The sequence below is a fragment of the Protopterus annectens genome, chromosome 2.part0, assembly GCF_019279795.1.
Source record: "Protopterus annectens isolate FY-2018-M chromosome 2.part0, PAN1.0, whole genome shotgun sequence".
Taxonomy (NCBI): domain Eukaryota; kingdom Metazoa; phylum Chordata; order Ceratodontiformes; family Protopteridae; genus Protopterus; species Protopterus annectens.
In genome coordinates this window covers 1,350,008,612-1,350,028,337 of record NC_056728.1, presented here as the reverse complement: position 1 = coordinate 1,350,028,337, position 19,726 = coordinate 1,350,008,612, and the positions used below count along the sequence as shown (strand labels likewise).

At 43.4% G+C, this 19,726-nt stretch overlaps 1 protein-coding gene across 1 annotated transcript in view; it reads left to right on the top strand.

Annotated features, from left to right (window-relative positions):
- Positions 1-19,726, top strand: part of EXOSC9 (exosome component 9) — a 952,766-nt gene that overhangs the window by 821,906 nt on the left and 111,134 nt on the right. Inside the window, exon 11 of the mRNA XM_044061532.1 lies at positions 17,845-17,926. Coding sequence (XP_043917467.1) covers positions 17,845-17,926 — 82 coding nt within the window. The remainder of the gene's footprint in view (positions 1-17,844; positions 17,927-19,726) is intronic.

Here is a 19,726-nt window from a genome sequence, read left to right as displayed (position 1 = left end):
AAGGAGTTGGTACACAGGTAGTTTTCCCAGTTACTGGTGGGGTAGTTGAAGTTGCCCATTATTAGGGAGTTTGGTTGAACCCTAATATTTTCCAGTACATCAAGAAAAGAGGAGTGGGAATCCTGGGGCATGGTGGGGGATCTGTAGCAAGCTACAATTTGGATTGCAGTTTTGCCCAGAGTTAGTTGCACTTGGATAACCTCAGATGCATTATGCTGTGCAACTAGCCTGGAGGTGTGGATATAGTTAATGAATATGAACACACCTCCGCCTTTGGTGTTTCGGTCCAGGTTACATGGCCGAAAAGTGTGGTATGAGTTGTAGCCTGGTAGTGTGGGGGTGCTGTCTGGAGCCTTGAACCAGGTCTCAGTCACTGCACAGATATCGATGTTCTCCATTTTAAGGAGTGCCTTGAGTGAGTGCATTTTGAGATTTAGACTTCTAGCATTGAGTAGCATTACCCTCAGTTTTTGTTTGCCTGTTACAGTGGTGAATTTATTTGAACCTTGCCTAAAAAAGGCACTATAGGGGCAGCAAGAGCCTTAGCCAGTATCCGAAAACCCAGGGGCGACAGGTGCAAGCCATCTCTGGCAAAGCATAGAGGACTGTCGACCATGTCAACCTTTGCAGACAGATACTGGATTCTCTTAGAATGACACCAGAAGCTTAGCCAATTGTTAAAGTTGATAATTTTGTCCTTGTACTGCGGTATCATTCTGGGTGATGGCAGAATGCTACTCAGGGCTAGGGTCATACCTGCCTGGTCTACAAGATCGGAGAGCTCTTCCATGTCTCTCCATGTAGTCCAGGGAGGTAGGTCTCAGGTCATTCACACCAACATGGACAATGACAGAGTCATATTTGTACTTGTGGAGTGACCTGAGTGCTTGGGTTATGTGACAGATCCTGGCACTCGACAGGCAGCTGACAGTAAACTTCTTGTTTAGCCTAGTGAGTGAGACATCAGTGTGCATGACTATAGAGTCACCTATGACTAGTGTGTTGGGTACATTGTTTTGCCTTATTGGCTGTGGTTGAGTGGCACACTGAGTCTGTGGGCTGTGTCATTTGGGTTGTGTTGGGGGATGAAGGTTGCTTGCGTTTCTAATTTGGAGGTCTCTGTTGCTTAGATTATTATTGAGAGCCTCCGCAATTGTTTGTGTTACTATGAGTGGATTTTGGTGGTGTAGATTTAATGAGACTATGTGATGAGTGTGGTGTGGTGCAAATGTTTACCTTCTCCTCATGACTGTCAAGTTCAGTCTTGGTTGGAGAGAGCATTACCTCCAGTTTGGCTAGATAAGTGCATCTCTCACAGGTTGTAGTGTTGGGTGTTAGGAGGAGAGGGTTGTCTCTGCACATAAGGCAATTTCTACATTGCCTCAAGATGCCCAGATTCATCAGATAGACAGGAGAGAACACTGGGAGCTGACCCTTGGACATGCCTGAATAAAAAACTATTTCCCTCTAGATAAGTGAGGAAAGTGAGTACAAGAGCTGTTTTTCACTAAGCAAGTGAGAAAAGTAAGTACAAAAACTGTTTTCCTCTAGGTAATGAAGAAGATTGAGTGTTACAGTAATTAATAACTTATTTAGTGCTTACAAGTTCTGAACATGAATAAGCAAATTTAAGTTCTAAAACTAAGAATCTGTATCTGCACTAGACGAGTTACAGGACAAAAACAAGTGCAAATGCAAGCTTCCAAATCAGAAAGTTGAGAGAGATGGAAGAGGTTGCCCAAACAGCCAATAACTACAATTTCTGGGCCAGAACCATTCCTTATGTGGTAGACAGGTTACCTAGTGCTTACCACTCCCACTGATAAGCTAGAAGGCTTCCCTCCAACACAGAAAGGCTTGGGGGGCTCAGAAGCTTATCTACAGTCCTGGATACAGCAAATGTGTATTTGGAACACTAGTTGCAGGAAAGTTAGGAAACGGGCTTAGTTTTTCTTTTCAACAGAAAAGTAGCAAAAACAGTAGTAAAACCAATTCACATGCTATGCAAGCTAGCACACTTGAGTATGCAACAATATTAGACCAAACAGTTTAAAAATGCAATTAAATTAAGGAGGACTAAAAGCAAGAGTTTATTGGGTAGAATGTGGTAACGAGATAGGACTGGGGGAGTGTCCCAGATCAAATCTACAGTGAGGCGGGCAACTGCAAAATCCACCAAGGGTGGGTGGGGCAAAACAGTTTCAACAGAGATCTAAGCAACAACTAACCGTACAAAATTTTAAAACCAAAAAAATATACTCAGCTCTTTTTATTTGCAGATCAGTCTCTCAGAACAGTAAGACAACAGTTTCAACAGAGATCTAAGCAACAATTAAACTCTGTAACCAACAAAAATATACTCAGCACCATATATTTGCAGATAGTCTAGAAGGTAGTCTCTCAGAACACAGGTTCCAGCAATTAAATGCAGGCTGTTACTAGCAGGTCAGATTAAGTGATCCTTGAGTTAGATAACACACAAGCTGTAAAAAAACAGTTATACCAACTGAAGACACGGCAGAAAATGGTTTAAAGGTCTTTGTTAGAAACATTCCTTATTTAGTCAGACACCCTTGATTTTGTTGAACAGTTTAGAGCAACTGATATTAGTTTAGATACATTGCTAGTTGTATTAGAAGTGTTTGTGTGTACTAGTATTCCTTTGGAAGTAAGACTAGGCTTTGAATGTATTTGATGCACATACAATTTCCATGTGCAAGGTGTTTGGACATAGTCTGTTCATTTTTGGAAACAGAAAAAAACAAAAATGTGGCAGCAAAAATCCAAACAAATAGAAACCAAAATGTGATAAATATTTTAATTAAGATGGGATTGTATATAAGGTTTTGAAGGGAGGGATTATTTTATCTGATGAAGTCTCCTTTAGAGGGATGAAACTGCTAATACTGTTTTTTTTTGCTGCTGTTTTATACATTAGTTAAAATATTTCATGGAGAGTTGGACTGCATTTTGGTTTCTATCATTTTTGGAAACTGTTCTGGAGAACAGTTATTTCATGTACGCAGTGAGTAGTTAGCACAAAAGAGTTGGGTGTACCCATGGGAGCTGTCATGAACCCTATGTTTACCAACAATGTGATGGCTTCCTGGGAAGAGCAAAATCTATTTTGTTCAAATCTTTCTGGTTACATACATTATTATGGTTGATTTATTAATAATATCTTTATTTTATGAAGCTGCCTGGCCATTCTTTATTTTATGAAGCTGCCTGGCCATTGTGTTTAAGTACTTCACAGTTCAAAACTAGAAGTTGAACTGAAGTTAAAATATGGCCAGGAGAGTATATCAGTTTTTTAAACATTATTGTGTGCAAGTGTGGTGGCATTTCCAAGTCATTGATCAAAGCTGTACAAGAAGGATGTGTGTGTAATCCATTGCTTGAGATATGATGGTATGTGCCCTGACAACATGAAACACAATATGGTTAAAGGACAGTTTGCACATGTCTGTAGACTCGTCTCTGAATGTTCAATTTTCCTTGACAATGCACAGAATCTGAGCAGTTTTTTTTGATGGAGGTTATGTCACAGTGCAAAAAAAGTGTTTTGAAGTGGTTGAATCAGAAAGGCATTGCAGATTTTGTTCCAGTCACCAGGATCAACAAAATTGCTGATAGGACCCTTTCTCAGAACCTTAAGGAAATAACTAAACTAAAAATACAGAACTTGGTTAAAAAGACCTTTTTCTTGCACTGTGTGTGACTTGTACATCTGGCCTATCAGTTGTCAGAAAAGATTACAAAGAACTGGAGAACAGTTTCTTAGAACATTTGTTAACAACCCAAGAGTTCAGACCCCAGTATGTTACTCAAACATGCCAAGGATCTGAAGGGTTATTTGGAACAAAACTAGTGTTCAGATGAATACTAGTGATTTTCCAAGGTTACACACAGTTGTGGAGGGTACAGTCAGTGCAGGTCAGTTACTAACGGTCCTTAAAATGAACCCCAATACATTACTGACTATAGAGAGTGAAGAGTGACATTTATGTCACTAAGAACATAGTTTGCTGTGACCTTTGTGCAACCCGCACAGACTTCTACATTGGGAACTCAACTTGTAAAACTAGTATTCTGTAAAATCCAGATGTTCATCGTGCATACAGCTGCAGTCATAACAGATGGGTTCTCCTGCCGTCAGGCGGGTCCTCAGTCGGCCGAATTCCAAAGTCTAGGTCCGGCGTCAGTTGTCGCTTTCTTTCCTGACGTCAGTGCGACAGGGGTACATAAGACACAGCCAACGCCATTTTCTTCATTAGTTTTTGCCGCACGGTGCCCGAAGCAGAAGCAGTTCGCAAGTGCCGGTCGGCCAGCTCCTGAAATTACGAAAATTTGGAAACCGAAGTCTTCTTTAAAGCTAAGTACCCCGTTGGGGAAACTTTTCTTGCCTCAGACCGATGTCAGCCAAAGTTAACAATTGTATTTCTTGTGGGAAGCAAATACCGCATAAGGATTTCCATTCCCTCTGTATACCTTGTTTAGGCCCAGACCACGACGTCTCGGGCTGTCGCTTTTGTGCTACTTTCAATAAACGCACTATTAAGTGTCGGGCGGAGTTCGCCCAGCACTTTTTTGGTAAAGCTTTTAATTATAAAATGTCGTCTGAGACTCCGACTACTGTTTTGTCCGAAAAACGCAAGGACAAAGACCGACACGCGAGGTCCGCGGTCTCCACCGACACCATGCCAAAACCGGCTACACGTGGTCCAGTTCTCAGCGAGGCGCCTACGCAGCCCCTGACTACCGACGACACTTCTCTGGCGGTGTCTTCTGTAACCGAGACCGCAAGTTCCTCAGCCCATACCCTGACTACAGCTACCGAAGCCACTGTGAGTGTTGAGCCTCTTAATGTGGACAGGTCCACTTCCACCCATGGTGTCTTCAGACCTTCATCTTCCTTTTCCATAAAGGCCTTTACTAAGTCTAAATCAGCCATGCATTCCAAGAGGCCTGTTGCACAGGGCCCATCTCCAGGTCCCATGCCTAAAAAGCAGATGCTCAAAATGGCTGAGGATTTAATTACTCTTATCAGGGATTCCCAACCCCCTCCGGACAAGAGACCCAGAGTGGAGGAAGATTCTCCCTCTTCTGACCAGGGCTCCATTATTTCAGAACATTCTGATGAAGAGGAACACTCGTACTCCCCTTTTGAAGATTCTGATGCAGAGCAGTCTATTCCTTCTGTATCCCCCCCAGAGGATTTTTCTTTCGGGGAAACCTTGCATACCTTGAGGGAACACTTCCATTGGGAAGGCCAAGATTTTCAGATTCCAAGAAAAGGCTTAGGGAATTTCTTTTGCTACCTCAGCACAGACCTCTGGCGATACCTCCTGTCTTGGACATACTTGATGATGTTTACTCGGAGGCTTGCCTTAATCCGGATTCCCTGCCTCCTGCCCCAGTCAAGCCTGATAGGTACTACAGAGTTCCTAACTCACACCAATTTCTTTACAAAAGCCATAATGCTGACCCTGAAACCATTTCTCAAGGCCCCAAGGGAATGAAGGCCTCTACTGCTAAGAATCCATTACCTTCCGAGAGAGTCTAGATCCTTAGAAAGGTGGGGAAAAAAGGCATATACCTCGGCCACCCTAGCCATGAGGGCCTTAAATTGTCAGTTCCATATGCTTAAATATCAGCAGTTTCTGTTATCACAATTAAGGAATAAAATGTCACAACCTGAACAACCAGATTTGAAGGAGTTGCAGGATATGATGCATAGTGCAGAACAAGTGGGTAAACACACCTTACAATGTGGCTATGATGCTCTAGAGGCCTCAAGTAGAGCTGCTGTTACAGGATCAGTCATTTGTAGACATGCCTGGCTTAGGGAACAAACCTTGCCTGATCATGTTAAAGCTAAACTACTAGATGCTCCTTTACAAAAGGATGTATTATTTGGTACTAATGCTGAGGAGATACTACGGAAAATGGAAGAAAAAGCTAAATCTATGCAAACTGTCAAAGCTTTTCTACAGGTAAAAACCACCATGTTTTAGCAAAAATTGGCCTTCAAAAAACTGGTCCTTTCCAGCCACGGACAAGCCCCAAAGAGGTAGATACAGGCGCACAAGGGGCAGAGGACAATCTCAAGGATCATATAGAGGCAGACAATGGCAATCTCCAGCACCAAGAGGTGGCGAAGACAGTGCATAACAATACAGGAAACAAACCCAATGACTTTCCCCTTTGCATGCCAAGCAAGGCTCAGGTGGCAGCACCCTTGGGAGGAAAGCTGGCATTATTTTCAAAAAATTGGCATATTGTCACAAAAGGCAAATGGATCCTGGACATTATAAACAGAGGCTACAGATTTCATTTTCACACTCTTCCAAAAATGAGAGGCATGCCGAACCTGCCACACAATCAAAGGGCAGAGGCTCAAATACAAATTTCAAAGCTCATGGACATGAAAGCTATTCAAGAGGTACCTACTCACGAACAAGGTCAAGGTTTTTATTCCAGACTATTCCTGGTACCAAGGAAGGGAACCGATTGGAGACCCATTTTGGACTTGTCCATCTTAAACACATTTCTACTCGTACCAAAATTCAGGATGCTCACCTTACAGCAGCTTCTTCCCATGCTGGGCAAGGAGTCTTGGCTGGTAACATTGGACCTCAAGGAGGCATACCTGCATGTCCCAATCAGACAAAGCTGCAGAAGATACCTCAGATTTCTTGCAGGTTCAATCCACTATCAATTCTCTGCATTACCCTTTGGCTTATCTACTGCGCCCAGAGTATTCACGAAATGCCTGGCATCAGTAATTGCCTACTGCAGACTTCAAGGGATACAAATTTACCCGTATTTGGACGATTGCCTAATCCAAGCGGACAGCAAACACATACTTCTGGAACATCTGGCTTATGTAACACGGTTATTGAATTCTCTGGGATACACAGTCAACAAAGAGAAATCCAGGCTAACACCGTCTCAGAAAATATTTTTCCTGGGTGCCAACTTGGACACCCAGATGGCCTATCTTACGCCAGAAAAACAGGGGCAACTAACTCAGTACTTCAAGATGCTAGCAAATTGTACCAGGCTAACTGCAAGGAAAATCCTGCAGGCTCTGGGCTTCATGGCATCTTGCATTCTTCTAATCCCATGTGCAAAGTTGCATATGAGGAAACTTCAATGGTACCTAAAAAACCTATGGTCTCAACACAGCCACAGTTTGGAAACAATAATATCACTAATTCCATGTTTGCAAAAGGAATTTTTATGGTGGGCCCAAGCATGCCAAACACAGGTCTACCATTCTGCAAGCCTCAAGCAAATCAAGTCATCACAACAGACGCCTCAGACTACGCCTGGGGGGCACACATGACAGACAGGTGCATTCAGGGCAAATGGTCCCAAAAGGAAAAGCACCTTCACATCAATCAAAAGGAAATGCTAGCAGTGATAAATGCATTTACAGCTTTCAAGGACCTCCTGCATCCCGGGCAATTATTGATAAGAACAGACAACACCACAGTAATGTGGTACATAAACAAACAAGGAGGAACACATTCATACCCCCTGTGCAGGCTGGCCATGTCACTTTGGAACATGGCTCTGGAATGGCAAATCGAACTTCAAGCACAGTACCTGCCAGGTTTGGAAAACACGCTGGCAGACAATCTAAGCAGAAATATGACAGACCCGCACGAATGGAAGTTGCATCCTCAAGTGTTTACAAAGATAATCCAAGCGTGGGGAAGGCCAGACATAGATCTCTTTGCCTCCCACAGGAATCATCAATTGACAAAATTCTGCTCAAGGACTTTTCCAAAGGCCTCGAGGGTGGACGCCCTTTCTTTCAGTTGGGCAGCACGGACAGTTTACGCCTTCCCACCTTTGCCTCTACTGCCCAAGGTGCTCTTGAAAGCAAGAGCAGACAGACCGAAGATGATACTGATTGCTCCAGACTGGCCAAGACAACACTGGTACCCACTCCTGAGGAGCCTAACACATTCTCCTCCCTGGACCCTACCTCTAATGCCTCTTCTCCTGACTCAGCACAGCTACAAAACTCTTCACAGTCAGCTGAAAACACTCAATCTGGCTGCATGGAAAATTCCTTAACACCACAACAGACCCTACTCTCCAAGGAGGTGCAGGATGTCATTTTGGAGGCCAGAAGGCCATCTACTAGAAAAGCTTACTCCGCAAAAATGGAAACGGTTTTGTGCTTGGAATGAGAAAAAGGGCCAGGATCCTAGAAAACTGAATTTGCCTCAGATATTACAGTATCTAGCTGAGCTGTTGAACAGTGGACTTTCATTTTCCTCCATCAAAATCCATGCCTCAGCCATTTCTGCAGAATACAACACTGATCCACCCTTATTCTCTCACCCACTCTTAAGGCAGTTCCTCAGAGGGGCTAAGAATATAAGACCTCCAAGGAAACAACCAATACCAGCCTGGGATCTTAATTACATTCTAGAAAAATTAACATTGCCTCCCTTTGAACCAGCTGCCTCAACAGATTTGCAGTATTTGTCCTGGAAAACAGCTTTCCTTCTGGCCATTACCTCAGCTCGTAGGGTCTCGGAACTACAAGCCCTCATGGCTGTGCAGCCCTTTCTCATCTTCCATCAGGACAGGGTTTCCCTATGAACCAACCCGTCATTTATGCCTAAGGTAGTATCCAGGGTAGCTTTAAATCAGGCCATACACTTTTTTACCCCTATCCTCAAAACAAAGGGGAAAGGCTGCTACATTCCTTAGACTTCCATAGACAGCTATGTTACTATTTGGACAGAACAAAGCCTTTCAGGAAATCAGAACAGCTCTTTGTGTCCTATGCTGTAGGAGCTCAAGGGAAGCCAATTTCCAAACAGACAATTTCAAAATGGATAGGCCACTGCATACGGTTTTGTTACTCCTTTCATGGTAAATCTGTACCTGCAGGCATCAGATCCCACTCCACAAGGGCCACAGCTACCTCTGCAGCCTTCCTCAGAGGAGTCCCTACCAAAGATATTTTGGAGGCAGCCACTTGGAGTTCTGTGCATACCTTCACTAAACACTACCACCTACCTTTATACTCCAAAACTAGAGCAGGCTTTGCCACTGCTGTGTTGCAGGGTATTCTGGCTCCTCCCAGTTCCACTAGTGCCTACCACCCTGTGCGTAGCTTTGGGATTCTACCCATCTGTTATGACTGCAGCTGTATGCACGATGAACATAGTACAGTTTTGTACCTACCATAAATGTAGATGTTCGAGTGCTAATACAGCTGCAGTCCAGGTTTCCCTCCCTCCTTCCCCTCTGGGTACAGACCTAGTGGCTAACTCCTCATCTTACAACCTGATTTTGGGTTATCCTTCTATGGTGTATTTGCTTGCAACTACTGATTTTTGATTATATTGCATTGCATGATTTTATATATATATTTATATTTATATATATATATATATATATATATATATATATATATATATATATATATATATATAGGGGGCACCTGACATCTGGGGCAAGAAAGACTGAAGAAAATGGCGTCGGCTGTGTCTTATGTACCCCTGTCGCACTGACGTCAGGAAAGAAAGCAACGCCAACCGACGCTGGACCTAGACTTTGGAATTCGGCCGACCGAGGACCTGCCTGACGGCAGGAGAACCCATCTGTTATGACTGCAGCTGTATTAGCACTCAAACATCTACATTTATGGTAGGTACAAAACTGTACTTTTCAGGTTATTAAATGCTGGCTTTCCCTGGCTGAAGGAGGTGGCTTACATTCATTATTCTAGTCTGCACCAATCTATGTCCTGATTGCTCAGGATTTTTATCCCTTATGGTGGTGGGGTGCTTTTCACTAAATCAAAAGATTTTTAGGAATGGGTCAAGGCACAGTTTGGAGAGTTTCAGGGGGATGCAGTGTATATATTCTACCAGTTTGTAGTTCAAGTGGGATGTGCTCAAGGGATGTTTTTAGTTTTTTATGTTCTTACTTTGGAGGAGTTCGGCTAAAGAATGTGATGTTGGCATAGAGCATCTGTCCCTCACAAATTTATTGTAGAATCAAAAGATGGAAGGATTTATGGAATTCTTGATCATTTTGAAAACAAAGGCTCAACAGGTTATGAATTGTAAAACTGCAGCTGCTGCCATGAAACACCTTTGGCTCCAAATTTATTTGTAAGGAGCAAAGAAGTTGCAGCCCTTTGTGAAAAGGATGAAAAGTACAGTCTAGGTTATGTAGCTTTCCTTGTATATATGGGACCCAGCATTCCCTTCAGACATGTTATCTCTTTTTTAATTCAGATTAAGGAATCCACTGAAGAAAATCTGAAAACAATTTCCAGTAATCAGACAGGGGGAAAGGGTGGCCTTCTGGGCATTGTGGGGAAGTCATTCCATGTTGAATCTGAAAGATTTCATCATTTTTCTGAGGACCCGGCTGTTCTTTCCAGGTGGGAGAGGGCTTAGCTCTCCCATATCTGGGCATGTGCACTAATGAGTTATAGATGGCCTGCAATTAGGTCAACTTACCTGCACTATTGGACTGCAAACTGGAGTGTATTGGTTTGTTCCCTTATGTTTCTGTTACAAGTGGCAAGTTTTTCACAGAGGGAAGAAGGGTCCGTCTCCTTTGCTTCCTTAGAAGCAGCCATATGCCTTTATATTTCTTATGCCAGGGGAAAGAGCCAACTAGTATAGATTGTTTGGCGTGTTTGTTTTCAGCGCTGACTACAAAATACACGGTATAAGTGTGTAAGTTCACAATCCATTAGTTACATGCTTTTTGAAGATGAGCAGTACATCACTAAGTTATTTTCTTAGTGCTGTTACATAATAGCCAAGTAATGACACTGATTACCATACGATGTCTGCAGACAAACTTAATATATATAGTCATTTAGTTTTGTTGATATTTTAATTCTTCTTTTTAGCTACCTTGGATTACTGGTCTCCCATTTAACCAAAACTTACTTTTTATGGTTTCCATTGTGCTTAGATGAGGCTTAGATTATGGCATGTTTTTTTGCTGATGTATATAGTATTTTATTTTTTCCTATATGAAGTATTTTCAGTTGAATTTCTTGTTCTGTGTGCTGTCTTTGTCACTTTGTATTTGTTGTTGCAGTGAAGTGTTCTTCATCTTACCAGCTCAGTAGGAAGTTAACCAAGTAAGGAGAGCACTTGCTGCACAGCTTCTGGATTTGATTCATCGAGCTGCTTTGTCTTTGTGAACAGACTGCAACATATGAGCATTAAGCCACAGCATATATGACCATTCCTCTGATGTCCTTCAAGGATGCATCTGCAGTCCTTACATATGGGTTGTCCTGCCTCAGGCAGCCCTTCGGTCGGCCGGATTCCAAAGTCTGGGTCCGGCGTCGGCTGATGTTGCCCTTTCCCCGACGTCAGAGCGCCTGGGGTATAAAAGAGTCAGCCGACGCCATCTTCCCCAGTCTTTCTTGCCGCGTGGTGCCCGAAGCAGAAGCAGTTCGCAAGTGCCGGTCGGCCAGCTCCTGTAAATTCAGCTACCGAAGACTTCAAAAAGCTAAGTACCCCGTTGGGGACTCTTTCTTGCCTCAGCAGATGTCAGATCAAACGCTTAAAGTTAATAATTGCTTGACTTGTGGGAAACAAATACCTCATAAGGATTTCCATTCCTACTGCCTCCCTTGCCTAGGCCCAGACCATGACGTCTCGGCCTGTACTGCCTGTGCCTCCTTTAATCGGCGCACTCTTAGGCGTCAGTCGGAGTTTGCAGAGGAATTTTTTGGGGCTAGTTTCTCTTATAAAATGCCGTCGGAGACTCCGACTTCTCACTTAACCAAAAAACAGAAGGACAAGGACCGACACACGCGGACCGTGGTTTCAGCTGAAACCGCGCCTAGGCCTACCGCGAGTGTCTCTGTCTCTGCTGAAACCGAGTCCTTGGTACTTCCGACCGTGGAAACGGTACAACCGACAGCCTCTGCCCCGGGGGCTTCTTCTGAGTCTGTTATGGATTTACCCTCGGAAAGCGGTGTTCAGGAAACTACCGACACCATTCCCTTAGACAAGACTACCCCAGCACGTGGAGCAGCCAGGCCCCCTGCATCCATGTCCATTAAAGCATTTACTAGGGCTAAAGCTGCTAAGCAACAAAAAACTCTGCCACCCAAGACTATTTCTCAGGGCTCCACTACAGGTTCACAGAAACTAAGTTTGGCTGAGGATCTTATTTCCTTAATCAGGGGATCCCCAGCCTCATCCGGACAGGGGCTCTCAACCCCCTCTAGACAAAAGGCCCAGGGCTGAGTCCGCTGATCCTCAGTCCTCTGATGAGGCCTCTGATGGCTCTGCTCTATCAGATTACCAGGAGGAGGCCTTCACGGCCTACGAGGATTCTGATGCAGAGGAATCCATTCCCTCTGCCTCCCCTCCTGAAGAGCTGTCCTTTGGGGAGACCCTTCACTCCATGAGAGAGCATTTCCAATGGCAGGGCCAGGAATTCTCCAATTCCAGGAAGAGATTAAGGACTTTTCTTCATTTACCTCAGCATAGACCTTTGGCTATTCCTCCTGTTTTAAGTGTCATTGATGATGTGTATTCTGAGTCTAGCACTACCCCCGACACCCTTCCTCTGGCTCCTGTTAAACCCGATAGGTACTACAGGGTCCCGGACTCGCATCATTTCCTTTACAAGGCCCACTCTGCTGACCCAGAAACTATTTCCCAGGGTCCTAAAGGAGTTGCAGTTGCCACTACTAAAAATCCACTCCCCTCCGAAAGGGAGTCCAGGGCTTTAGAGAGATGGGGTAAAAAAGTGTATACTACTTCCACTCTGTCTATGAGGGCTTTAAATTGTCAATTTCATATGATACAGTACCAAGAGTATTTGTTGGATGAATTGCAGAAAAAGCTGTCTTCTCCTGAACCCCTAGACCATAAGTCACTTCAGGATCTGGTACATAATTCACAACAGGTTAGCAACCATTTCTTGCAGTGTGGTTATGATGCATTGGAAGCTTCATGTAGGTCAGCAATGACAGGTGCAGTCATACGTAGACATGCGTGGCTGAAGGAACAATCTCTGCCAGATCATGTTAAGGCTAAGCTTCTGGATGCTCCACTAGAAAAGCAAAAGTTATTTGGCTCCACTGCTCAGGAGGTCTTAAAGAAATTTGAGGAAAAGGCTAAATCTGTACAAACAGTCAAAGATTTCCTCCAGGTACAACCACCAAGATTCAGCAGAAATTGGCCTTCTAAGAATTGGTCCTTTCCGGAAGAGAGATATCAAAGAGGCAAGAACAGGTGTGCCAAAGGTAGAGGGCAAGCTAGAGGCTCCTACAGAGAACGTCAATGGCAGCCTCCTAACCAGTGAGGTAGTGCAGGACCAACAACTGCTGCACAAGGACAGACTCAATGACTTCACCTTGATCCCGCCAACCAGGGCTCAATTAGAAGCACCTTTGGGCGGAAAATTGTCTATATTCTCAAGAAATTGGCACAGTATTACAAGGGACAAATGGACACTGCAAATAATAGAAAAAGGATACAGGTTCCATTTCCATACATTACCAAAAAGAAAAGGAATGCCAAACCTACCACCAAATCAAAGGGCAGAGGCTTTAAAACAAATTGCCAACCTATTGCAAATGAAAGCTATAAAAAAGGTTCCTCTCGCAGAACAAGGCCAAGGATTTTACTCCAGACTATTCCTTGTCCCAAGAAAAGAAAAACAATGGAGCCCTATTCTCGATTTGTCCACACTCAATACTTATCTCATTGTGCCAAAATTCAAAATGCTGACCCTACAGCAACTCCTTCCCATGCTGGGCAAGGGGTCTTGGCTGGTAACTCTAGACCTCAAGGAGGCATACCTGCATGTCCCTATCAGACAAAGTTGCAGAAGACACCTCAGATTTCTTGCAGGTTCAGAGCAGTATCAATTCTCAGCATTGCCCTTTGGCTTATCTACTGCGCCCAGAGTATTCACGAAATGCCTGGCATCAGTAATTGCACACTGCAGACTTCAGGGGATTCAAATATACCCGTATCTGGATGACTGCCTTATACAAGCGGACAGCCAACAAACTTTGGAAAAACATTTGAATTATGCCATCCGCCTTCTGCAGGCCTTGGGATACACAGTCAACATTCACAAGTCAAGACTTGTGCCATCCCAAAGAATAACTTTTCTGGGTACGGAACTAGATACAACCACCCAAATGGCTTTTCTCACAGAAGAAAAACAAAGACAACTACCGGATTACTTCAAAAATCTGACAAAACAAACTCAGATGACTGCAAGGAAAATCCTGCAGGCCCTGTGTTACATGGCATCGTGCATTCTTCTGATTCCACAAGCAAGGCTGCATATGAGAAAACTACAATGGTACCTAAGGAGTTTATGGTCTCAGCACAATCACAGCCTAGAAACTTTGATACCACTCATTCCATGCCTTCAAAAGGAATTCCTGTGGTGGGCCCAAGCAAGCCAGTCAAACAGGGGTCTGTCTTTCAGAAAACCAGTCACCAGCCAAACTATTACCTCGGACGCTTCAGACCATAGATGGGGAGCACACATGGAGGACAGATACATCCAAGGACTATGGTCTCAGAAAGAATTGCGCATGCACATAAATCAAAAGGAAATGCTGGCAGTGATGCATGCAATCGAGGCCTTCAAGCACTTTCTACATCAAGGCCACCTGCTAATAAGGACAGACAATACCACAATTATGTGGTACATAAACAAGCAAGGAGGTACCCATTCCTACCCTCTTTGCAGACTAGCAATGAATCTTTGGGAACTTTCCCTAAAACTCAATATAGAGCTGCAATCCCAGTTTGTGCCAGGAAAAGACAATATACTGGCGGACAGCCTAAGCAGAAATACCATGGATCCACACGAATGGATGCTACACCCAAACATCTTCCTTCAGATAACACAATTTTGGGGAAGGCCGGACATAGATCTTTTTGCCTCCCACCACAATCATCAGCTGAAGAAATTCTGTTCAAGGACATACCACCCACAAGCATGGAAAGTGGACGCCCTCTCTTTCAGCTGGAATACTCTAACAGTGTATGCATTTCCACCTCTTCCACTAATGACCAGGGTCTTACTGAAAATCAGGACAGAGCAGCCAAAAGTGATTCTAATAGCCCCGGACTGGCCAAGGCAGCACTGGTACCCACTGTTATGATGCCTGTCACACACAAAACCGTGGCCTCTACCACAATGGTCACTCCTTCTGACAGCACAATTACAAACCTCTGCACTCCAGCCTGAAAACCCTGCAGCTGACAGCCTGGAGAATACCTTGACTCCTCACCAGGAAAAGCTATCCAAGAGAGTGAAGGATATCATCATGGAAGCTCGCAGACCTTCCACGAGAAAGGCATATTCAGCAAAATGGAAAAGATTCCTCACTTGGAGCACCGCAAAGGGCCTAGATGCCACAGTGATGAGCATGGCACATATCCTGGAATACTTGGCAGAAATGCTTCACAATGGCCTTTCTTACTCTTCCATAAAAATTCATGCTTCAGCAATTTCAGCAGAATACAATACTGATCCACCTGTCTTCTCTCATCCTCTCCTAAGGCAGTTTCTAAGAGGAATTAAAAACATCAATCCTCCAAGAAAACCACCAGTGCCTACATGGGACCTTAACTTCATGTTGGAAAAGTTGACTCTACCTCCCTTTGAACCAGCAGCATCTTCAGTTTTACAGTTCCTGTCTTGGAAGACTGCCTTCCTTCTGGCCATAACCTCAGCAAGAAGAGTATCTGAATTGCAGGCACTCATGGCAGTACAACTATTTCTTATTTTTCATCAGGACAGTCTCCTTGAGAACCAATCCTTCATTCATGCCAAAGGTGGTATCCAGGGTCACATTGAACCAAGCTATTCACCTGCCTATCTTCTTTCCAGATCCGCAAAACAAGGGAGAAAAACTCCTGCATACCCTGGACATTCACAGACAGTTACACTACTACTTGGACAGAACTAAGACTTTCAGAAAAACTGACCAGCTGTTGGTAGCATATGCTGCAGGCATCCAAGGCAAAGCAATTTCCAAACAGACAATTTCAAAATGGATAGGAAATTGCATTCGATTCTGCTACTCTTATCATGGAAAAACTGTGCCAGCTAACATCAGGCCTCATTCCTCCAGGGCCACAGCCACCTCCACAGCCTTTTTAAGAGGGGTGGCTACCAAGGACATTTTAGAAGCTGCTACATGGAGCTCCATGCATACATTTTCCAAGCATTACAATTTGCCCTTGTATTCCAGATCCAGAGCAGGCTTTGCTACGGCAGTCCTGCAGGGCATTTTAGCTACACCATCATTTTCTTAGATCCTACCACCCCCAGCTTGGCTATGGTATTCTACCCATATGCAAGGACTGCAGATGCATCCTTAAAGGACATAGTACAGTTTTGTACCTACCATAAATGTAGATGTCCGATACGTATGCATCTGCAGTCAGGTCTTCCCTCCCTTCTTCCCCTCTGTGGTATTTCTTGGGTACTTATCCCTCTTATAGCTAGCTGGGGTTATCTATTATGGTGTATTTGTTTTTTATTACTGTGCATGTTTGGAATATTTTGCATTTCTCCAAATTTAGCCTTCCTTAGAGGGCACCTGGCATCTGGGGCAAGAAAAACTGAGGAAGATGGCGTCGGCTGACTCTTTTATACCCCAGGCTCTGGCGTCGGGAAAGGGCGACATCAGCCGACGCCGGACCCAGACTTTGGAATCCGGCCGACCGAAGGGCTGCCTGAGGCAGGACAACCCATATGTAAGGACTGCAGATGCATACCTATCGGACATCTACATTTATGGTAGGTACAAAACTGTACTTTATCTTGCCACTAGACTATCTGTCGGATATAAAATAGGGTTACCATCACCAAATGTGCGCTCAGACATTTGTGCATGTTATCCCTTTTTGTTTTGTTCCTGTTGCTTTGGCTTTTCCCATCTCACAAAGACTGTGTGTGTGTGTGTGTGTGTATATATATATATATATATATATATATATATATGTGTGTGTGTGTGTGTGACTGTGTGCATGTATATACACAGACGCGCACACATACATATACGCATACACGAGGGATGCTCTGCTACCTGTCTGGTATTACTCTGCCTCGTGCCTATTAAGTGCCAGAATAGGCTGCAGTTCCCTGTAACTCTGAATAGGATAATGGGGGTGAGTATGTGTATATTACTTTTTACAGCATAAATTGCTTGCTCACTAGTTAGTTGTACACATTTTACATTGTATTTATATGGTGGTGTCACCACGCTGCCAGTTTGTAAATGGTAAACTATCTGCTACTTGACTGTAACTGATATCATTTGCAGCTGAACCAGTCTTACTTCTGTAGCTTCTTTTAACAACTGCCATGTTACACTCCTGCTACCTATGTTATCCTTTTCTCTGGACCTTTTGATACTGGCAAGTAGTTATTGTACTCTTTATTTTTAAATCCCATAGTAATTATATTTCCTTGTTCATGTGGAAATTTGGATCTTATATTGTCCCTTTTGTATGTACTGGTGAGGCTTTTCTTTCTAGTCTTCCACTAAAAATGGGTTCTGCCCAATTTAGACATTCTTGTTCTGCAAAAACATTAAATAAAACATAAGCCAATTTCTATAAGAAACTTGTTGATTTGTATTCACATGAACTAGAAATGTTAGAGGGTATCATTTCTAAGCTTTCACTAAATGGGTATGTATATGTATCTGAAAGAACATTGTATGACAGAGAGCCTTGGGTCTAGTTTGCCTCTATTTTGCAACTCATTTAAGAGAAAAGTGCATTCAATAAGCTAGACTTCATTTTGTTTTGTTTTTGCTCTTCCTTTTTGTAGTTCTTGAGGTTATAAGTCTGTCAGACAGTGAAGAAGAAGATGTAATGATACTGGAGCCAGAGGGAACTGAAAGAAAAGAAAAGTGAGTGGTCTTTTGTATAATTTACTGAGACACTGTTTACAGAAAATTGCTTATTAAAAATGCAATTCTGGGATAGAGCTTATTTTCGAATTGAGGTTTTTTTGGTAGGTTTTTGAAGTTGTAGTTCACACTGTATAGTTTCACTGCATGGAAAATGGTTGTGAAAAAGCCACTCGGTTCAGAGGCAGCTGTGTGGTATGGACGTGTAAGCTATGTATTACTGTACACTTTTCAGAAAGCTGGTAGTCTGTGTGTACAAATGTCAAATGGATTAGATCTGGTTTCCAACATATCAGAATACAGCTGTCAATGCAGCTAAGACACAGCAGTATCTTAGCATCTCTGATTATGTAGTGCTATGCAGACATCCCCTCGAGAGAGAGACACAAGCAATGTATGTATGATTTCTGTCTTGTCACCCTTGTAGGTTTGCCACAGCTGTTTTTAGCACAGCAACAGCATAGCCATTCTGATGCGCTCCATTAGGCTTAATGACAGCAGTGCAACCCATTAATGAGCCATAGAATATAAATCCAAAAGGAGATGCATAGTGGCGCATGTCCTCAGAAATCTGTAATAAATGTAAGTAGTAGTTCTGTAAGTTTCTGTACTGTTCATTTCTGTGTACTAGTTTGGCAGCAATACTCCAAACCATGAACTGTAGCCCTCAGAATGCTATGCAGTGCAGCTGTGCTTTCAGATGTAAGGCTTTGTGACATGCAAGCAATCACTCTAGTGAGCAGTATGCATAGCACTCTCTTGGTATCCACCCTCAGTATATAGCTCCATATAATGAATGTTAGCGTTGACGCCATGCTATGCACCCCAAAAACAGTATTCTGCAGTACGCCACAGAGCTCCTTTTGCACGATTCATATATGAAACAGCATGCATTGCTCTGTCCCATAGTATAGTGTCACCTCCAAAGTGCCACACAGTGCAGCTCTTCTTCCAGATGTGAGGCTCTGTGGCATACAAGTAGTCACTGCAGTCCAGTATATATAGCACTGCATTGGTACCCACCCATAGCATATAACACCACGTAATGAGGGTTAACACTGATGCCATGCTGTGTACCCCAAAACTGTATTCTACAGTATGCTTCAAATTACCCTAGGTATGACTTGTATATGAAACATCATGCAGTGCTTTGTCCCATAGTATAGTGTAACCGTTTCTGAAAGCTGTATGCTCCATGCCATTGATATGTTATGCTGTGTGCCGTCTAGAGGACTGTGTTCTCACCTGTGCCATCGATAAGTGAGGCATACAGACTAATTTGCTAAATGCCTTCTTTAGTTCTAGATACCACCCTCGAATGCCTTGTCTGGCATTGATTTTGCAGAGCACTCAGACTGTAGTGCTGTATACCTTACTCCTGGTAAATGCTACGCATGACAGAGCACAAGTGCATTCTCTATCTGTACGTGCGTGTATAGTACCAGTTTGTTGTGTGTGGCTTTATTAGCTGTGGTATTCTCAAGTGTCATCTTTTGAGCCCCCATACTCATGAGCTTTTCAAATGAAAGATACTCAGTGCTACTGTGCCTCATTTAATTTTTCCAGACACAGTGAACATCTAAAAGACATCAGAATTTATTCCTGAATCCTCCATTTGTCAGTTCAGCAAGTGAATCAGTGCACCATAACTGGTTAACAGAGCAAGCAGCATGACTTGTAGTCTAGACCACAGTCCTCCTCATTGAGTTCAGCATTTTTATTTCATATTCGCCTCACAGTAAGACGCTATCTGGTTCGATTCTCAGCTAGAGCATCTTCTGCGTGGAGACATGCGTGAAT